This window comes from Corythoichthys intestinalis, chromosome 2, assembly GCF_030265065.1.
Source record: "Corythoichthys intestinalis isolate RoL2023-P3 chromosome 2, ASM3026506v1, whole genome shotgun sequence".
NCBI classification, from domain to species: domain Eukaryota; kingdom Metazoa; phylum Chordata; class Actinopteri; order Syngnathiformes; family Syngnathidae; genus Corythoichthys; species Corythoichthys intestinalis.
Window position 1 is genome coordinate 36659731 of NC_080396.1, and position 21726 is coordinate 36681456.

At 42.8% G+C, this 21726-nt stretch overlaps 1 protein-coding gene across 7 annotated transcripts in view; it reads left to right on the plus strand.

The window, feature by feature from the left end:
* Positions 1-21726, plus strand: part of scn8aa (sodium channel, voltage gated, type VIII, alpha subunit a) — a 125329-nt gene that overhangs the window by 40256 nt on the left and 63347 nt on the right. For all 7 annotated transcript variants that reach the window (XM_057830081.1, XM_057830078.1, XM_057830082.1 and 4 more), the window contains exons 3-5: positions 17848-17965; positions 18214-18304; positions 18476-18604. In XM_057830081.1, the coding sequence (XP_057686064.1) occupies positions 17848-17965; positions 18214-18304; positions 18476-18604 (338 nt within the window). The remainder of the gene's footprint in view (positions 1-17847; positions 17966-18213; positions 18305-18475; positions 18605-21726) is intronic.

A 21726-nucleotide genomic window follows, 5' to 3' on the forward strand; every position in this document is an offset into this window, starting at 1 on the left:
AGCCGGCCTTGACGGACTTGTGGTCCTCCCACCTGGCCAGCACTTTCAGGCGTGAGAATCGAGCCGTCCTCATCCTCTCAGGCTCCTAAAAACACGTTTCTTTTAGAAAGATGGGTGTTTTGATTCATCTTTTTTATTCTGTCCTGGCGTTATGTTGGGTGTAACGAGTAGACAGATAGCGAACAAGAAAGAGAAGGAAGAAAGGACTCAGTAGCTTCACTTCCAATGTGTTTTTGCTGAACTTCCCTTGCACAGATTTCCTCTTATTATCTTTCTTTTTTTGTAAAACTGTAACACACAAAAGATACATTGCATGTAAATAAACAGAAACATGTTGTTATATTTGTTACAGTACAACTCAACTGTCCTGCACAATAATCATTATCATGAGTCATATCAGCTAACTGCTAGGTTGTGTTAGCACTAGCTCGCGATTAGCGTTAGTCCGCGATTAGCGTTAGCTCACTAAACAGCATAATATAACAAATGTAAAACAAACACAAATGACAAGCCATAGAACTTACTGGTGGAGCTACTCCAAGGGTCTTAGAACATGACTTTGAGGAGGAGCGCAGCCTGTGTATGTCTCAGTGTTTGCGTGTGCATGAATGTGAGCCTGGAGATGATAAAGGTATGTGTGTAGAAACGAATGGGCCTGACCAGGCTTAAAGGAACACTACACCAAAAACATATTGCTTAGTGGCATGTGTCGGAACACTAGTAAATTATGTTATACCACTATTTACACTTTTGTCTGTGTCATGAATAGAACAACATCACAAATAGGTCAAAAATATTCCTAACATACCCCTTGGCTAAGAGTCTTTACCATAACCTTGCGGACCTTGGAGTCTGAGCTTGGAACGGCCTTAATTATTCGTCCAAGAGCAATGTCACCTTCTTGGAGGTCAGGCTTCATCGTGATCCACTTCCTTTGTGGCTGACGAGTTGCCAGGTACTCCAGTCTCCACCCTTTCCAGACGTCGGGGGCATACAGAGGGGTGACCAGCTCTGGGATGCTAACTTGGGACCCATTCGCAGGATCTTGGATCTCTGTAGGCTTAATCGGGGTTTCCTTCACTGGCGATAGAGCAGCCTGAGCAAAGTTGACGCTCTGTCGGGCGACGAACTCACGACAGTGGGAAGCCTGTTCTGGGCAAGCCAATCGGGGCCGGGGGCGGCTCAGGGCTGGGGAAAAATAGAAAAATAGAAATGGTATTGGGCCTTCCTCACGTGCCCCCCTGCGATGCATCAGTAATGGCCCCATTTACAAAACAAAGGCAACACTCTGTCCCACAGTGGGACAGTCTTGTGGGCGATTCCATGGAAAAGGGACACCCATGGGTCTCCTAGTGTTAAGAGACTTTGGCAGAATTTCCCGTGACATATTACTTAAGATTTGGGTTTTTTCCGTTTTGCGGTGCAGGATTGGAGGCAACGAAGTAGCATCTTGAAGCATTCTTGGAGCACGCGCCATAAACTTCTGAGCTTCTACGTAGTCTTTGGTGCGTTCTATTGGATCTTCAAGCGTTAAATTCTGTAATTCACCAAGATTGCCTTTTTCTTCATATTCATCTGCTGCTGCTTCGAATATAGCTGCTTCTGTTAATGCGGCAGTAGCCTCATTCTCTTGTTTTAACACATGAAGACTTGCCTCTATTGAAGTCTTTTGTTTCATCATGGCTGACTCCTTTTCCGCAAAGGATACTAATTTTTGGTGCTTAGGCCTTGGCTCTTGCCGTTATTGCAGCAACGCTGACTGATGTTCGTGCTGAATAGCCACTGCAGGACTTGCGTGAAGCTGAGACTCGAGACCTTGTCTCTAGCTGAGACCGTCGCTCCTCGTGGTCACTCATCTTGCAATGTATCCAAGTGCCGTTCACAGTTGTTCAGTTGCCTTTCCCCACTGAGGTGGCATCATTTTATTATTCTGTCCTGGCGTTACGTTGACTGTAACGAGTAGACGGATAGCAAACAAGAGAAGGAAGAAAGGACTCAGTAGCTTCACTTCCAATGCATTTTTACTGAACTTCCCTTGCACAGATCCTTCCTATTATCTTTAAATTATAAATATATTATTATTATTATTATTATTACAGTACAACTCAACTGTCCTGCACAATAATCATTATCATGAGTAATATAAATCAACAAGACAACCATTATCAACTAACTGCTAGGTTGTGTAAGCATTAGCGCTAGGTCGCGATTAGCGTTAGCTCGCTAAACACCAAAATGTAACAAATGTAAAACAAACACAAATGACAATCCCTAGAATTTACTGATGGATCTACTCCAAGGGTCTTAGAACATGACTGTGAGGAGGAGCGCAGCCTGTGTATGTCTCAGTGGCTGCGTGTGCGTGAATGTGAGCCTGGAGATGGTAAAGGTGTGTGTGTAGAAACGAATGGGCCTGACCAGGCTTAAAGGAACAGAACACCAAAAACATATTGCTTAGTGGCATGTGTCCGAACATTTTTTATGAAGTGAATAATGCTGGCCACTTACGTCAGCCCCAGGAAACCTGGGCAGCACCATACAGCTGTGGCTGTGAAAGCTGCTGTAGATGTTCTTCCAAGGGTGCATGGGGTCAAAGTAGACGAAGATCTGCTTGTTGCTGTCGGCGTAGGGGTTGGTGTAGGACCAGGTGCCTTCTGGGAGCTCAAGGTTGGCGTAGTAGTAGGCATTGTTGGTGTGGCCGTCAAAGCTGACTGAGTGGAAACAGACAAAGAGCTTCTTCCGTTGAAAATTCTTGTGAATAAATGCTTAAATATCTATAATTCTTTATAGATATAGACGTAAAACAGTCTCGGTGCTTGATTAAAAGCAAAAACCAGACAGTTGCCAGGTATTTTACGTAAATATTGTGAAGTTTAATGCCAATGCCGGAGCGGCTAATTCCTCCAATTGATTTTTTTCACAACGTTTCAAAATGCATGCATGTTACGAAAAATATAATAATTATCTTGAGTCCTCGAACAAATCACTCCTGAGACAATCCTTCTTGTTAGTATGTGGTCCAGCTGTCGTAGTTTTTAAATGTAAATCCGGCTTTGTGCTCAAAAGCATGTGTGATTGTTTCACTGCCACCGACTTCTAATAAACGGAACGGAGTCACACAGCCCCTCACGGGCAGGCGGGGGGCAGTGAATGAAGGAGCTGATGTGTCAAGTATAATGAAGTCTATGATATATGTTTTAATAAATGTTTTTTTGGGGCACTTCAAATGTACTAATTATACGTTTTAAACATGTTACTGTCCTACCGAATTATTTTTAAACGACAATAAAGTAGAAAAATGCTTGAGTTTATTCAATGCTTCATTGAGTGAGTCCACTCAAATCTGCTCAAGCTGCTCAGTTACACACAAGAAGTTGCCACAACAACTGTTTAACAAGTTAAACTATGACTGACGCATGCAGCGCTTTGAAGTTCGCGTCTCTGGCAAGATCAAACCCAAGCTTCTGTCATTCATCGCAACTCCAGTGCACTGCCTGACCAACAAAGAGCAGGGAGAGGGCGGGAAGGAGGGAGGAAGAGTGAGACTGCGCGATCAGCTCGGGACAGCTCATCTGTATTTATTTATTCGTTTTTTAATTGGAAAAAAAAAAATCCGCTATGGACTGAGAGTGCAAAGTTTGAAGCGCGAAATATCGAGGGTTCACTGTATTTCAATAAATAGCATGCATGCAATGCAAGTAAGGATTATGCTCGCAAGTGTTTCCATTGGCTACCAAACTACGGCTACGTTCAAATCGCAGCTTAAATTGATCCAAGTCATTTTGCCTTTAACTGACTTGAGTGAGAGCCTTTTATGCCAGCCTGAACGTCATTATATAGAAGCTGATATTTTAAAATACGATGTGCGCCACTATAGTATGTGGTTTTATTTTATTTTTTGTTATGGGTTCGACATTTTGGACTGTGACTGTAATCCAAATTCATCGTTGAAATAATGTGCAGTTGTGTTGCTGAGCAACAGGGTAGGTGGCATAGACAGAGGTGTGTAGTTGAGGGACAGCCAAGTGCTAATACAGCTAGTAAGTATTTGGAGGCTTGCTTGACCTTGTCTTTCTGACTTGAGGCTGGTCTGAGGCCAAGTGCTAATACAGTTAGTAAGTATTTGGAGGCTTGCTTGACTTTGTCTTTCTGACTTGAGGCTGGTCTGAGGCTGGACCACAGTTGTAAAAATATATGCACAGTCCTGAAGCTAATTTTAAGGAGACAAAAGGCTCCAATCAGCAAAGCGGTTGAGAATGAATAACATGTCAGTTTTACAATGCATGCTGGGTGATAAACCCAGCATGTTTGGCCTGCTCTCAACTTATGTTAGTTACGCATGCACATCCTTTAGCTCAACGCATGATGGCTGGTGATCTGTGCATCACATTTAAGGCCTTAAAGACAGTCTGATGGGCCACACAAAATTTTGCTTGAAGATCTGCAGTCTCAATATACGCTTGTCTTGTCTTTGCCACACCTCTGATTTTTTAACAAATTGTACTCTATTTTTATTAAGTTCTGTTGATAGAGACGATTGTCAAGACACTAAGATTTTTTTTCTCCCTTTAAAACCATAACATGTATTTCTTTGCAGGATGGGTTGACAAATCAGTGTATGTGTACTTTTCTCCGTTTAATATTGGTCAGAGCGGCCAAAACTCAGCTTTTCGCTTTATTAGGGCGAGTGACGAGGTCTCATTGAATATTCACTTTGAGCCATCTGAATGCAGATGATGCAGTCATGCTTAATGGCGGCCGCCTCTTCTTCACTGTTCCCATCCCCCTCCCTCGCCTCTCCTCATCCCTGGCTGGCTGTCTGCCTTTGCTGTGCTTCTCCTTGGCCTGCTGCCGCCGCCACTGTTGCCACCTGCCTGCCTGCTTCACTCACTTGCCATCTCGCCCGGCGCCCCGTTATGAAATTTTCAGCAGCTTTGCAGCACTTTAGTCATGCGTTACAGAGTGGGGAAAAGACTTGATACATGCATGGCAGCTGTGTGTGAGTGTGCCTGGGCGCATGGAAGAGAGGCAGAAGAATGAGAGCGGGAGGGACATGCATATGCACTCAACATGCGTGTTTGTGTTAAACAACAAATGTCATGAAAACAGCAAGTGGCACATTTCGAATGTGGGATGGATTCCAATATATGAGACAGCATTTAGGTATGATTAGTCAATTACAACACAATCTATTCATTGTATATTACATTTAAAGTGCCTGTGAAGCCATATAAACTTTTTAAATAGCATTATTATGTGAATTAAAATCATATTTTGGGACGATTCAACTATATAAAAACTATATAAAATAATTGGGCAACGTGCAGATGATGAGAAATGAGTCTTTCAATCTGCGCTATAATCTGTCATTATAGCGCTCTGGCGCCGCCATCTGGGTGATGATGTCGGCAGAGTAACGATTTCAGCCGATTTAGAATTCAGCCCAATGGAGGAGGAAGATTCAGAACTAGGAAAATGTGACAGAGATCAGCAAAATGTCATCATTGTTTTAATCTCTCTCTTCCAATGTTTTTACATGATGTTGTTTGTATTTTCCCCAATTGCTAAATAAGTTGTATGGCTATGACAAATAACAGTCTTGTGCTAAGTTGAATATAAAATATTAAAAAATGCATTTATTCAGGGTGACAAGGCTAAATTACTGCATAATGGTCAAAACTGCCGACTTATTAAACCTCAGTATTTTTAACGATATTTTATGCCACCGGAGTTAGTCTGGCTTTTGTCATTTCCCTGCCCCGCCTTCGGAGATGGAGGAAAGAGCGTAAACAAAACAGGTGGTGTGAGATTTAGGCAAAATGCGGACCCTTCCAAGTCTCTTCCTCGACTTTCAAAACGAAACATCACACGAAACTACCCAGACTCAAGTCGCACAAGGCGGGGGGGTGATAGCCTTCACCGATCGGCCAGCACCTAGCGGCAAGCAAGTTTTGGCTCGTTGTTGAACGCCGAAAATGCCGCATTCTCAGTGGACAAACTGGCCGACGTTGGAGCCCGTGTCTGCCTGAGCATGGGCGCTCATCGGCTGGCGACCATGGTGTGCGACAAGCCGCCGGTCGTCAGCCAGCCAAAGGAGGCAGCCCTCCCGCCTTTTCAGTGGACAGGGAGCATTGTCACCCACAGAATGCATGCCTTATTAAAACGTGTGCTATGATCCCAGTATTTGACATAAGCTAAAACCTGTAGCTTACTCACTTCCTTGTCCGTCCAATGGTCCCACAGTTGTTGGACTTGTTTTGCCCATTCTTCACGGTGAACAGGATCTTTTTGAAACCCCAAAAGGCTCACACGCCTCTCCCTGGTGCAGCAACAAAAGCCTGCAGCACAATGGGCTGTCGTGATGCGAAATATAAATGAATTAATCCGCAAAATCAGCTGAATCCGCAGTCCTTCTGCATACTATAGTAATGGTGGTATTGTGAAGATGATTAGTCCAATGACGTCACATTCGCCTTATACCTCATTCTAGACTCTAGCCGGAAGTCACTCATTTTCACAGCGCGGGATTCAAAAAATTGAATAAATATATCGATCACTTCCAAATACACCTAAGCGGTCCATTTCATTCAAGAGCATAAAATACCGTGTGAAATATGAAATAAACATGCTTTTTGCTGTCATAGGCACTTAAAGGATGATGTTTCATGGCGTTGAGCCCTTGGGCAACTTACTGTAAATGTATAAGAAATGTTGACAATGACTGCCTGGTTTTTAAATAGGAGTTGAAAACAAAATATTTTTTCGGATAATTAAAATAAATGTTTTTCGTTTTTTTTTTTTAACTAAGCATGCAAACTACCCGAATAAGCAGTCAACACAACATTAGCCCTCGACTGCTTAGAGGTTGTTAGCAAATTTACACACTCTTCAAAACTGTTATTCAAGAGTCAAGCAACAGTGCAGTGTATTATACATTTGCAACACCTGACTCATTTTGTCATTTAAAGGTCACTGTCATTGATGTTATTGTGATAGTACAGTGTTTTTCAACCTTTTTTGACATCTCTAGTAGGGCTGCAACTAATGATTATTTTCATAATGGATTAATCTGACAATGAATTAAAAGATTAATCGATTAATCGGATAAATGTCACTTCTTGCAATTGCCTTCACAATTTACCTTGAAGTTTTCGGCATGTTGTAAGTAGCAATTAAAACAAAATGGATGACTATTTCCTTCAAAAATAATATTTTATTACAGCTTCCTGACTTAACTGTAGTCTACAACTGTATCGATTATCAAATTTGTTGGCAACTAATTTATTAATAGATTTAATTGATTAGTTGTTGCAGCCCTATTAAGCTAGTTTAGAATGTAAAATGCCCGAAATTTGGCAAAAATGTGAATTGTGGTTTTCCAAAGTAAAAGCAGATTTTTGTTCATGTCCTGCTTTGACTTGACAAAAATATAACGAAGACATCTGATAATATTTACAATTAAGAAGCTATATATATATTATAATTTAAAGAATTTAGACAAGTTTAAGGTGAAAAGGTCCCAAACTATTAATCAGTTATCAAAATAGTAATTAAATAATTTGCTGATCGATTAGTTGTCAATCAATCGATTAATTGTTGCATCTCTAATCCGTAGTTACCGCTGCACTAGTTACAAATCGTTTCTGGCTGTCTTGATAGCCTGATTGGAACGCCTGCAAAAAAGGTGTTAATCAAAGACATACTGTATAAAGAATGATCATGTGATCACAATGTGACTGTTCCATATACTGCCTTGAAATGTTGATGCTACTTTTCATTTTGTGGAACTGATTTAGACTGCGAGTGCACAGATGACGAGTCATGTGACACATACACACTTTGCTGAGGGCTTAATGTAGCGAGGGAGACCTCGTTAAAGCATTCTCGGCCATATCACTTGTGCAAATGCAGTGTCTCATTAAACTTTCATTCCCTACGTCATGTTTTATTTAAACAATTATGAGGTTATCCACAGGAAGAGGCTTTCCAACTTTGGGTTTTTCAAAAAGCAAGTATGAGTAAAGGCAGCAAAACAGCACACACACACACACGCTTGTGTTTCTGCGGGAAAGGGACAACACTGTGATCAATCACGACTGCTGCATCTACTAATAATAGAAACATCCTGGTAGCCGTTTGTCTTTGTTCCAATGTGTTTTACTGGTACAAAATGGCAGAACACGCTGCATATTTTTGCAATAGCTCATTTTTCATATATTTCTATTGATGTGAATACAGAAAAAAAATAAAACAATTACCTATATATAAGGACACGTTTGTGTCAACATTAACACATCAACACATTTGTGTACAAACCTAATGCACAGAACACCTAGTCCTGCCCAGACTGCTCACCTGCTGGCCAAAACAACATCTGATGCAAGTGAAAACAAAAAAAGGAGTGAGGTGATCAGACATAGTCAGCAGTTTTGCTTATGGCATCAAATTATTACTCGTCTTCCAGACCGAAACATTTTCGTCAATTTCGGACGAAAATAATCATCCACCGAATTTTCGCTCTATCAATAGTGTACGCTATTTACTATGTATTTTTAGAAACATATAAATACCAGAAAAAATAGATCAGATAAACAATACAAACATAAATATTTAGGGACAAAAACAATTTAGGTTGCCACTAGGGGTGTAATGGTACACAAAAATCTCGGTTCAGGTACGTACCTCGGTTTTGAGGTCACGGTTCGGTTCATTTTCGGTACAGTAAGAAAACAAAATGCAAAATATAAATGTGCTAGTTGTTTATTACACACCTTTGTGCTTTCAACAATAGGAACATTAGCCTATACAAAGCTAGAATTCTGCTAAAAAAGTAGCGGGTATTTAAAGATAATCCAACAACAATTTTGCCTTTCAGACCTCGTGTATTGTCAGTCAGCTTTCTTTCTGAAAGAAAGAAGAAAAAAGAAGTCCTGTGCTAAAGAGAAAAGCAATCCCAATGATAAAGATTTTAACATGTATTTTACAAATGAAATGCCTCAATGAATCTTTTTTTTTCTTATGTAGGGTTTTGTAAAGCTTTATTGGTGGATTATCTCAAGTTAAAGCGCCACATAGAAATTAATAAATTTAATTGGTTAAGCAGGATCTGTGTATCATTCTTATTATTTAATTACAGGTGTTTTAGCTCATTTCAATTTATTTTATTTAAATGGGCTATTATTTATTTTATTATGTGTTTATATTAGGGCTGCAGCTATCGAATATTTTAGTAATCGAGTAATCGACTGAAAATTCTATCGATTAATCGAGTAATCGGATAAAACAAATATATTTTCAGGTGAAGAGCAATTATAGATATACATGAGAAAACAAGACATTTTATCATTTTCAGTCAATCAATGTCTTTATTTTTGATGTATATTGTTGAAAACAGCCAACAATTGCATCTCAGATGTAACTAGAATTTTAAAAAATGACTAATTCACTGCTTTCACTCAAAAAACCTTTAGATCTTATTTTATAAAATATATACATATATATTATATATAAACACACCTAAAAATGCCTTTACGCTTGATAACACACATCACTTAAAAGTTAGTATTTTTCCCCCTCGTTTTTCAATTGAATTTCTATTTGTGTCAAGCCATTTTTAAGTTCTAGTTAAGTTTTAAGTTAGTCTAAACTGTAAGTCCTAATAGGATTTTGAGTTTTTCACTGTTCAAAATAAATGTATGATACAGGCTGTATTGGAGCACATTAGGGACTAGTCCTACTTAGTGTTTTATCCAGCAATGACTACTGAGCTATAATTGATAGTTAGCATTATTGAGTTTTTATTTGACACCCTCATCACTCCACAACGCTATGTTGTGTTAAAGCCTGTATGTAAGACACGTTAGCCACATCACTCCACAACGCTATGTTATGTTAAAGCCTGTATGTAAGACACGTTAGCCACGCATCGAAAGTGGTCTTAATTAATTGAAACCTAGCCCTCCGAAGGGCTAACGTAAGGTGAGCTAGTAGTGACAGTAACGTTAATCTTATATATTAGCGCTTAGCGCTCTTTATTAGCGCTTAGCGCTCTACTGCTTTAAGATGGCGGCTGTTTGCTAACGCAGCCCAGACGCGGCCTAGTCTGTCATTGTGCATCTAGTTCAACATACATGTGATCTCTATGAGACTCATTGGACGCTACCTGCAACTAACGTAGCCATGTGCGGGCTAGTATTTAGCAACGTCGGCGTCGTTTGTAGCGGTTGTCGGCTGCAGTAAGTTATTTTTTTTGCTTCTTCCTCTACGCACATGACATCAGCGCGTTGTCCCGCATTAAAAGTAGTCCGAGCAAAACGTGATGCTTAGAGCTGTCAAAATAAACGATTACTTGAGGTGAATAAAATTACTCGGATCAGTTTTTAAACTCGAGTTACTCGAGTTGCTCGAGTATTCGTTTCAGCTCTAGTTTATATTATACAAATGTGATGTAGTATTCATTTATATTGTATATTTTATGTTGTATAACTTTAGTTCCTATGTGAATATTAGTTCCTACTTGTTTTGTTGTGGTAGGTGGGTTTTGAATTGAACACGGGGCCGTGTTGGGTTAATATTATAGCAGAGAAGACAGCAGTAAATCAACAAAGACAAGTCAACTGTGCCCCGATCTACCACTCAAGGGATCTGATAGACTCAAAAAGTGGGTAACGATTGCATATTAGTTTGAAAATCGACCGGATCCACCGTATTTTTACACGAGTGACTTCCGGTCCGCCCAATCCTAGCTAAAGGTAGTAGTATTGACCCAGGAGGGTCGTGTCTCAAGTCAAATAATAAACTCTGCCGTTCTTTTCGTGTGCGTCGTGTTGAGCCGCTTCTTGGACGCGTCCGCACTGCGACTGGTGTGCATTGGCTGATTGACTTTAACGCCCGCGTTTCACTGCGTTCTCGCGGCGGCCACGTTGTCGCGCTGTTGACGTTTCTGGGTTATACTGTCCTACCGTGTTGGTCCTCATTATAGTAGAGAAGACGGAGTAAATATAATCTACACAAAGAAACTGTAACCCGATCGACTCACAGCCTTGAAAAGTAAGGGTTACATTATGTCAGAAACTCGTTTGGTACGCCTCCGTTCCGAACCGAGCACCACGTACCGAAACGGTTCAATACAAATACATGTACCATTACGCCCTTAGTTGCCACATACAAAAAGGAAAAGATAGAAAAATAATTACTAAAGCAAATACTAGTACATTGTTGCCTTTTATTTATAGAATTAGTTCAAATTTTCCAGACAGTTTTCTTGTGTCACGTTCCGCCGCTGGTCAGAATTTGTTTTGTTGCAGAGCCGGCTGTGGGGGCGTGCCGGCGTCGCACCTGCAGCTAATCCCTGCTCATCAGCGATAGTATATAAACGCAGGCCATCCAAGAGAAGAACGCCGAGATATTTTTCTTGCTGGTCGCCATCCACATATACTGCTTTCGAGTCGCGTTGTATTTGCTCTCTGGTTCGTCTGACGTCTTAGTTCTGTGATCCTCTACCTTGTGCAGGTATTGAGTGTATTTTTGTTTGTCTTTTGGCGCTCTGCCCTCCGCTCAGTTTTCGCGTTTTTTTGATCCCCGTCGACATATTGTCACGGACCCCTTTTGTTATTCCCTTGTTACCGCGTTCACGTGTTTTTTAATTTTGTGATTAATAAATCCCCGAACGCATCCTCTTTGTTGTCTGTTTTGGGTCCAGTCGTTTCTCCGCATTCGCGGATCCATAACAGAATATCTCGGCCATAACTATGGACCCTGCAGACAGCGAGCCAGGACAGAACGCTAACTCGCATGATCTTGTTTTAAGTGAGATCATGTCGGCGATAAGAGCCCTTACAGTTAATATGTGCTCTCTTGAGGCACGGGTGGATCAGGTTTGCGCTTACCGTTCCGCTTCACCTGCGACCGCGGCGTCTGCGCACGTTCCCCTCGTGGCGCCGTCTGCCCCGGCTTCCATTCCGTTGCGTGAGCCAAACATTCCGCACCCGCCACGCTATGGGGGGGAACCCGGCTCGTGCGGGCAGTTTCTCCATCAATGTTCACTAGTTTTTGACCAACAACCACTCACGTACTCCTCAGATAGATCCAGAGTAGCGTTCGTTATGAGCCTCCTAACCGGAAAAGCGGCAGCGTGGTCCATGGCAATCAGCAACCAGTACCCCGAAGTTCGTAACTCCTTTCTTGAATTCGTTGGGGAGATGAGGAGGGTTTTCGATCACCCCATTCGGGGTAAGGAGGCTGGCAGTCGCCTGCTAGACCTAACTCAGGGCAAACTTTCCGTCGCAGACTATTCGGTCTCATTCCGCATTCTCGCTGCGGAGAGCGGCTTTGATGACGCAGCTTTACGCTGTATATTCCGGAGGGGGCTAAATCCGCTTGTGAAGGACGAACTAGCCGCCCGCGATGAAGCAGCGGATTTGGAGGACCTTATTGGACTTGCGGTACGTTTGGACAATCGACTTCGAGAGCGAGAGCGCGAGAGAGGCGTCGAGTGGCACGGCCGGTCAACAAACGCAGTCATCGGGAGGGCTGCCCCAGCGGCGCGCATTGCTGTCTCCCGTCCGGCTTCCCTTCCTTCGTCGGACCCTGAATGGCAGCCAACGACTGACGAGGAACCTATGCAGCTCGGCGGGAAGAGACTCACCGCAAGGGAGCGCCACCGACGCATGGCATCGCGGCTCTGCTTGTACTGCGGAGAACCTGGCCATCACGTCGCTTCCTGCCCCACGAATCCCCGTGCAGCCTCCGGCGGCCATCTTGCCCAGGTACCGACATCAGACAGTGGCCACGCAGCGAGGCTTTTCCCCTCTAGTGGCACACCACCACCTCAATGTGAGTACCCGCACACGGCTACTAAGACTGCCAAACAGCTCAAGAACACGAGACTACAATTACCAGGGATTATTACGTGGGGAGAGCGCAGTTGCAAGGTAACTGTTTTAGTCGACTCAGGGGCTGATGACTGTTTCGTGGATTATTCAGTCATAGACACACTTGGTGGTTCTCTAATTAAATTGAAGGAGCCCCGGGAGGTACGGGACCTTAACGGAGACTTGATTTCAACCATAACACATGAGACTGACGTTCTCACCTTGGTGGTATCTGGTAACCACAGTGAGCGTCGGCCGTTTTTTGTTATGCCCACCAAATTGGCTCCGGTTGTTCTTGGTTTAACCTGGCTTAAGCAGCATAATCCAGACATTAACTGGGAGGTCCCCAGAATAGATAACTGGAGTGTCCATTGTCACTCTCATTGCTTGCGTGCGGCCTCAGCTTCCCCGGGAGCATTTGTGTCTCGTAAACCAACACCAATTGACTTGTCTTTAGTACCCAGTGAATATCATGACCTCAAGTTGGTTTTTAGCAAGGACCTAGCACAGTCACTTCCACCACATCGCCCCTATGATTGTTCCATTGATCTGATTCCCAACTCTAAATTGCCCTCCTCTAGACTGTATCAGGTGTCCAAGCCGGAGCAGGAGGCCCTTAATGAGTACATAACATCGTCTCTCGCGGCCGGGCTAATCAGACCGTCCAAATCCCCTTTGGGGGCGGTTTTTTTTTTCATTGATAAGAAGGATAAATCGCTCCGACCGTGCGTTGATTATAGGGGCCTGAATGAAATAACAATTAAAAACAAGTACCCCCTCCCTCTCCTGGACTCGGCGTTTGCACCTTTGCAGTCCGCAACGGTTTTTACGACTCTAGACTTGCGCAACGCTTACCATTTGGTAAGGATAAGGGAAGGGGACGAGTGGAAGACTGCGTTTAACACCACCAGGGGCCACTTTGAATATTTGGTTATGCCGTTCGGACTAACTAATGCGCCGGCGGTGTTCCAAAATCTGGTTAATGACGTTCTTAGAGATATGATTGGCCGTTTTTGTTTTATATACCTAGATGACATTCTTATTTTTTCCAGAGACCTCGACGAGCACAGACAGCACGTTCGGCTGGTTCTACAGAGGCTGCTCGAGAACCGTTTGTATGTTAAAGCTGAGAAGTGCAAGTTTCATGCACGATCGGTCCAGTTTCTGGGGTTCATTGTGGAGAAGGGCCAGTTGAGAGCTGATCCAGCAAAGATACAGGCTGTGGTCGAGTGGCCTTCTCCGACATCAAGGAAGCCCTTGCAAAGGTTCCTCGGGTTTGCCAACTTCTATCGGCGCTTCATTCGCAACTACAGTCAGAAGGCCGAACCTTTGACAAGGCTTACATCCATAAAGGTTCCATTTAAATGGACCCCAGAGGCCGAGGCTGCTTTTGTAGCACTAAAACAAGCTTTTACGTGTGCCCCTGTTCTCACTCACCCTAATACTGATTTGCCGTTTGTTGTTGAGGTGGATGCCTCAGATTCAGGAGTGGGGGCGGTCCTGTCTCAGCGTTCCCCAGTCGACCAGAGGGTTCACCCCTGCGCCTTCTTCTCACGTCGTCTCAGTCCCGCTGAACAAAATTACGACGTCGGCAACCGGGAGCTGCTGGCCATCGTCCTGGCACTACAGGTGTGGAGGCACTGGTTGGAGGGAACATCGGAGCCGATCGAAATCTTTACAGACCACAAGAACCTGGCATACATCAGGGCAGCCCAACGACTGAACTCCCGTCAAGCGCGCTGGGCCCTCTTCCTCACCCGCTTCAACTTTACCATTACATACCGCCCCGGGTCTCGCAACACCAAGCCGGATGCCTTGTCAAGGATCTTCAGCCCTGTCCACCATGAGTCAGTTCCGGAGCCTATTGTGCCTGCAGTCCGTGTGTTGGGAGCACTGCAGTGGGAGGTGGAGAGGAAGGTCGCCAGGTCCTTACAAGACGGGGCTGTACCAGTCGGGTGCCCAAAGGACAGACTATTCGTGTCTCAGGAACACAAATCAGAGGTCCTACAATGGGGACACGCCTCGAAGGTTGCCTGCCACCCAGGGGTCTCACGGACACAGTTCCTCATCTCCCAGAAGTTCTGGTGGCCTGGGATGAAAGACGAGATCCGAGAATTTGTTCTTGCTTGCTCAGTGTGTGCCCGTAACAAGGCATCCCATTGTGCCCCCTCTGGTTTCCTGCGCCCACTACCGATTCCGTCCCGTCCATGGTCCCACATTGCCTTGGATTTTGTCTCTGGTCTTCCTGTCTCCCGGGGAAAGACCGTGGTGCTGACTGTTGTCGACAGGTTCTCAAAGATGGCACACTTCATACCTCTGCCCAAGCTGCCTACCGCTCTAGAGACTGCAAATATACTCGTCAGGCATGTCTTCCGCATCCATGGCATTCCATCGGACCTGGTGTCTGACAGGGGGCCGCAGTTCGTGTCGCGCGTATGGAAAGCTTTTTGCAAAGCCATGGGTGCTACAGCAAGCTTGTCATCAGGGTACCACCCTCAGACGAACGGCCAGACTGAGCGGGCAAACCAAGATCTGGCAGCTGCTCTTCGGTGCGTCTGCCACCAGCACCCGTCTTCCTGGTCCTACCATATCCCTTGGGTGGAATATGCACACAATACGCTCATCAGCACGGCCACAGGTATGTCGCCTTTTAAGACTGCATATGGCTACCAGCCTCCTGTGTTCCCTACTCAGGAGTCGAATGTCTCCATTCCGTCGGTGCAACAACACCTGAGACGAGCCCATAGAGTCTGGCGAGACGCTCGTGCGGCACTTTCGAGAACGGCAGTGCGCAACCAGCAGTTGGCTGATCGCTTCCGGAGACCGGCCCCTCAGTACCAGCCGGGCCAGAAGGTTTGGCTCTCGACTAAGGACTTGAACGTTGCTGGGGTCGCCAAGAAGCTGGGTCCCCGTTTCATTGGACCGTATGAGGTGGAAAAGGTGGTCAACCCGGTGGCCGTGAGGCTAACGCTCCCTCCGTCCCTCAAGATCCATCCGGTCTTCCACGTCTCCCTGCTGAAGCCTGTCTCCTCCAGCCCACTATGTCCCCCAGAATCGCCTCCTCCGCCTCCACGTCTGATCGACGGTGACCCGGTCTACACAGTGAGGTCCATTTTAGACTCCAGGAGAAGGGGCAGGGGGGTTCAATATCTGGTCGACTGGGAGGGCTACGGTCCTGAGGAACGGCAATGGGTCCCCCGCTCCTGGATCCTGGATCCCTCGGTCATCCACGACTTTCATGCGCGCTGTCCCGGGAAACCAGGTGGGTCGCCAGGGGGCGCCCGTTGAGGGGGGGGTACTGTCACGTTCCGCCGCTGGTCAGAATTTGTTTTGTTGCAGAGCCGGCTGTGGGGGCGTGCCGGCGTCGCACCTGCAGCTAATCCCTGCTCATCAGCGATAGTATATAAACGCAGGCCATCCAAGAGAAGAACGCCGAGATATTTTTCTTGCTGGTCGCCATCCACATATACTGCTTTCGAGTCGCGTTGTATTTGCTCTCTGGTTCGTCTGACGTCTTAGTTCTGTGATCCTCTACCTTGTGCAGGTATTGAGTGTATTTTTGTTTGTCTTTTGGCGCTCTGCCCTCCGCTCAGTTTTCGCGTTTTTTTGATCCCCGTCGACATATTGTCACGGACCCCTTTTGTTATTCCCTTGTTACCGCGTTCACGTGTTTTTTAATTTTGTGATTAATAAATCCCCGAACGCATCCTCTTTGTTGTCTGTTTTGGGTCCAGTCGTTTCTCCGCATTCGCGGATCCATAACATCTTGTGCTCTCCTTGTGGACCAAAAATGTTCTGCACAGCTCAGAATGTGATTTTGTGTGTATTCTGATCTATGAGAAAATCAAAAAGATGTGTGTTGGTGAGAGGTGGACAATATAGACTCAAAATTATATCACCATATTTCAAGAAATTGTGCAGTGACGATATTTCTCATGATATGGGAATGAAAGGCTGAAAAATATTTCATTTCTGCTTCAGATTAACTGCATTTTTATTGCACATAACATAATAGAATAGAATAGAAATCCTTTATTGTCATTGTACAACGAGATTTAAAGCTTCACCATAATGGGCACCACGTAAAACAAAAGCAAAAGTACAATATGGATAATACGTATGAAAAACAAAGGTTCCAGTGTATACAGATTAGGAATCAAGTGAATAAGGTACTAGGAGCAAGTGGTGATGTAGTGGTAATACAGTATAACAGTGCGTATGTGACAATTTACAACACTCAAGACTAGGAGGCAGGTGGCTGACTTGATATGATAGTGCACAGCATGTGCATAGGAGTTCATGTAACAGTGCAAAAATTCTATAATGTAATTGTGCAAATATTGCATATACAGATACCCAGATTATGCAAAACCCAGATTGAGACAAATGTCTGAGAACATATTACCTTGTGAGATGCATGTGCCAATGTTGTGGCATTAGAAGTGCAATAACAGTGACATATTTAATAATATATAATATTCAACCCACTTTTGTTTTACACAACGACAACTGCCATGTACTGTAAATGGTGCAAACCTAATAAAATGTAGAACTGATATACCTTCAAATGAAAATTGACCAGGTAGGGTTCAATTTCAGAAGTCGAATGCACAGTTTAAAAGTTGAGATTTGGTTTTCTTAGCATCTAAGAGTGAGGAACACCAAGATGTCAAAGGAAGCTGCAGCCATGAGTCATGTTTCAGTGACACATCCATCTTGCAGGCCTCTGAAAGATACACTTGATGTTTTCTGTAACATCTGACGTCATCATATTACTGCAGCCTAACTATCGCGATATAACAAAATTCATATTGCCACCAAAAACCACCGTAATATCAGTGTCGATATGATAAGGCACAGCCTCACTGGTGGTACACATGGTGGTCGTCTATGCATTTGTAGTTATCTTATCCTTATCAAAACAACTGTGCTGTTTACTAATGAATATTTTTTCCCTCTGTTCTTCTCTTCACAGACATTTATAGTGCTAAATAGGGGGAAGACAATCTTCCGTTTCAGTGCCACACCTGCCTTGTACTTCATAAGTCCTTTTAATCCGGTTAGGCAATTAGCTATTAAAATTTTGATACATTCATATCCTTTTCAATGCTGTCTTAAATGCAAAGATTGCTTGCTCATGTGTATCATTCATGTTGGTCTGTCAAATATGTGCCTAGACTGAATAATATACAACTTTAAGAAGACATGGATGTAAGTTTGCCGTTTTCAGGCTGAATTTTGGTCATAGATCTAGTTATGATCGGGAAGACTAATATGCTTATATTTCTATTATTTCTATATTTCTATTTCTTGTTTTTTTTTCTCCTTAACCTACCATTCACTCTTTTCAGCATGATCATTATGTGTACTATTTTGACCAACTGTATATTCATGACCTTTAGTGATCCTCCTGAGTGGTCAAAACAAGTAGAGTAAGTACTGCTTTCATTTTTCTCTCTTAATATGATAATGTTTGCACTGTGTGCTTCTGGTCAAGTGCTACTTTGCATGTGATAATCTTAGCTAAACGGTTGTTATTTTATGATATGTTTTATGTTCTCTGCTCATTATAAAGCCACCCTGTTGATGCCCTTGTCTTTCAGGTACACCTTCACAGGAATTTATACATTTGAGTCGCTTGTAAAAATCACGGCACGAGGATTCTGTATAGATGGCTTTACATTCCTCCGAGATCCATGGAACTGGCTGGACTTTATGGTCATCTCCATGGCGTAAGTAATTCCCTCTTCTGTTACAACTTTTAAGGAGATTTCTATTGAAAGAAACAAACTGTATATGATGCAATTGGTGGTTTTGAAAAGTGTAGATGGAGAAAGTACTGTATAGTGGTACTTTGAAGTTTGGTCACAGCCCCTTCCAAGATGGCAGATGACAAAATGATTTCACTATTTCAAACCAATATTTCTTATTGAGACCGCTTGTAATAATTTATTCCAAAGTTTAAACTGCCATAATCAAAACCCTTAGTTAAGCCGTTAGCGATTAATATACCTTATGAAATTAATAAATGTCAAATATAATATACAGATTGATTTAATTTTAAACACACTAATTAATCACAGATGGAATTTATTTGTTGATATTTCAGCGGTAATGAAACAAGATACGAAATAGAAATCTACCAAAGTAAAAGCAGTAATTATTGCTCAATCTTTCATATAACTACTGTTTGTCTTCAAATATAATGTCCAACGAAAAATGTAGGACAAAGGTGAATTTTTATGGGGTTTTCATTTTGGGAGAAAATCATCAAAACTCACCTTCGAAGTTAAGTCTTTGATGCTGGCTAAAGTGAGGCTTAACGAGGCAACCCGATGATCTTATATCCAATAATGACAGTTCCAAGGGGTTTGAGGCTTTTCAACTTCAAGGTACCACTTGATGCTCAGACTGACAACTCATCTTGTATTTTCCCTCTATTCTTTCTGAGAGACGACTTTGGGAATTTGAAGGCTGCCACACAACACACAGCGATACCTCAGACCCACATATTGTTTATTTACCTCTTTTTGTTTCATCTGAGCTTTTCCTCTCTGGCCCACATTTCTACTATACGTCACGATGTACAGTAGGGTGTCCTAAACAAGGCTGGGATGTTTTGTTAAACAAATAACCTCATTATGACTTTGAACTCAAATTAAATTCTTCCTAAAATCCTCCTTCAAATGTTAAAACTATAGTACTTGGAAAATTAGAATGTAGTCTCATTTCACTAATCACACCCCACCTCGAATTTGCCACGCTCCTCACTACAGGGCACAAAGAAGGGCGAGCTATAATGACATGCCATTATGAACATGCGTAGGCTTGATAGTTACAGAGAAAGCACTTTCCACATTCAGCTTCTGCAAAATAGCATCTCTAGCAATACTAAGCTAGCATTAGAACAAGCTGATGTTAGCTTTAGCTGCTAAATTGGTACCATGAGTAACTTGCTTAAACTTTAGTTTTACTATATCTATAAATGTTATGTAGGGTGTTGATTTTAAGATTGGCAGTAACACAAGTTTTCGCCAGCGTGAATGAAAATGTTTTCTTTGTACCTAAATGCTTCCTGCAATGATATGAAAAGGTATGGGCACCCCCTGACAAATTATTAAAAATAATTTTTTTATTTAGAAATCAATGCGTTTGTGGATCAGGAATTTCATTTTGATATATCATAAAACTGATAGACAGAGTAATATTTCATAACTAAAACTAGGTTTATAGTTACACATGTCACTTTCAGTGTTGGGAATAACGCCATTATAAATAACGCCGTTACATAACAACATTATTTTTTTCAGTAAAGGGGTAATCTAACTAATTATTTTTTCCGCTGCTACAGCGCCGTTACCGTTACTGACGGTCAAAAGCGGTGCGTTACTTACTTTGAATAAATTGAAGAAACTACCAGCCGGAGCGAGTCTACTCTGCTCTGTTTACTTGTCCTCCAAGATTTGGGGTGCGTTCAGGTTCATGGCAATGAAAATAGTAAACACACATAGCCTACCTTTGCAAGAACGATGGAGTTGCCGTTTGATACGGTCATAATGTGCAGGTCCTGCACCCATCCGCAGCAAAACTGTTCGTAGCTCTGTAGCGATTTGTAATTTCGGAATCGCTGATGAGTTTAGTAACACACACAAAACAATAAATACAGCAGAATGTCCATTTCGCGTAATTGTGGAAGCCCGTCGACATCTTTACTCCATTTGTCTTCGGCTTGCTCGTAAGGGTCAACATTGTTCACATCCTTAAGTTTGATCACATATCTGTTCTTCGCCTTAGTAACGAGTTTGTCTCTTTATCGAACTGGCAAAGTTAAAGTTTAATGTCCCGCGAGCCAGACCTGCTTCCAATATGGCTGCGTTGTTGTCAAATCTCACGTGATCCCCCATTCTGTGACGTAAACACTCGAGCCTAATAGCGCACGTACTTCAGAGCTGTGTGTTTTCACACACAAACCGGAACAGCGCGTGCGGCAAACACACACACGCAAAACAGATGCAAAGGGATATGATGGCAGTGCATTCAGAGGAAAAATTGTCCTTTACGAGGTGGAGATATAAATACTATTTCAAGTTGGTCGAAATTAAAGGAAAGAACGTGCATGTAAAGTGTAATTTATGTCCCGGGGCAAAGCTTTTGTCGACATCTGTGGTAAGCACTTTAAATCTGTTTATTTTTGTTGCACTTCAAGTGTAGGATAAATCTGTTGCTGGTAAGGTGCAATAAATATTACAAGGTTCTATAACACAACTACCTGTCTGTTCTTCTCTGTTCAACTGACTCGAATACTGCTCAGAAAATTTCAAATTCTTTGACATACAACAACTTCTTTTTAAAGTAACGGAAATAGTTACTTTCCCTGGTAACTAGTTGCTTTTACTATAGAGTAATTCAGTTACTAACTCAGTTACATTTTGGAAGAAGTAGTGAGTAACTATAACTAATTACTTTTTTAAAGTAACGTGCCCAACACTGGTCACTTTGTTGATTTGAATACCTGTAACCTATTAGGCTGGTTAGCCAGTGTTATATTGACAAAAGCTGTTATTTTGACAAAAGGAAGCACTACTGAATATTGATTCTTCTTTTCTGTTTGGATTGCTTAAATTTTTGCACCCATGTAATTTTGTTTGGATGCACTTTACACATCTTGTGTTAGTCCAATAAACCTAGTTGCACTCTGAAATATTACTCTGTCTATCAGTTTTTTTCACATACAGTGATCCCTCACTTATCGCTGTCAATAGAGGGCACAACCAACTGCATAGAGTGAAAAAAACGGAAAGCAGTGTCACCCCCCATTTTTAACATACATTTTTTGTGAAGATAAAATAATCAA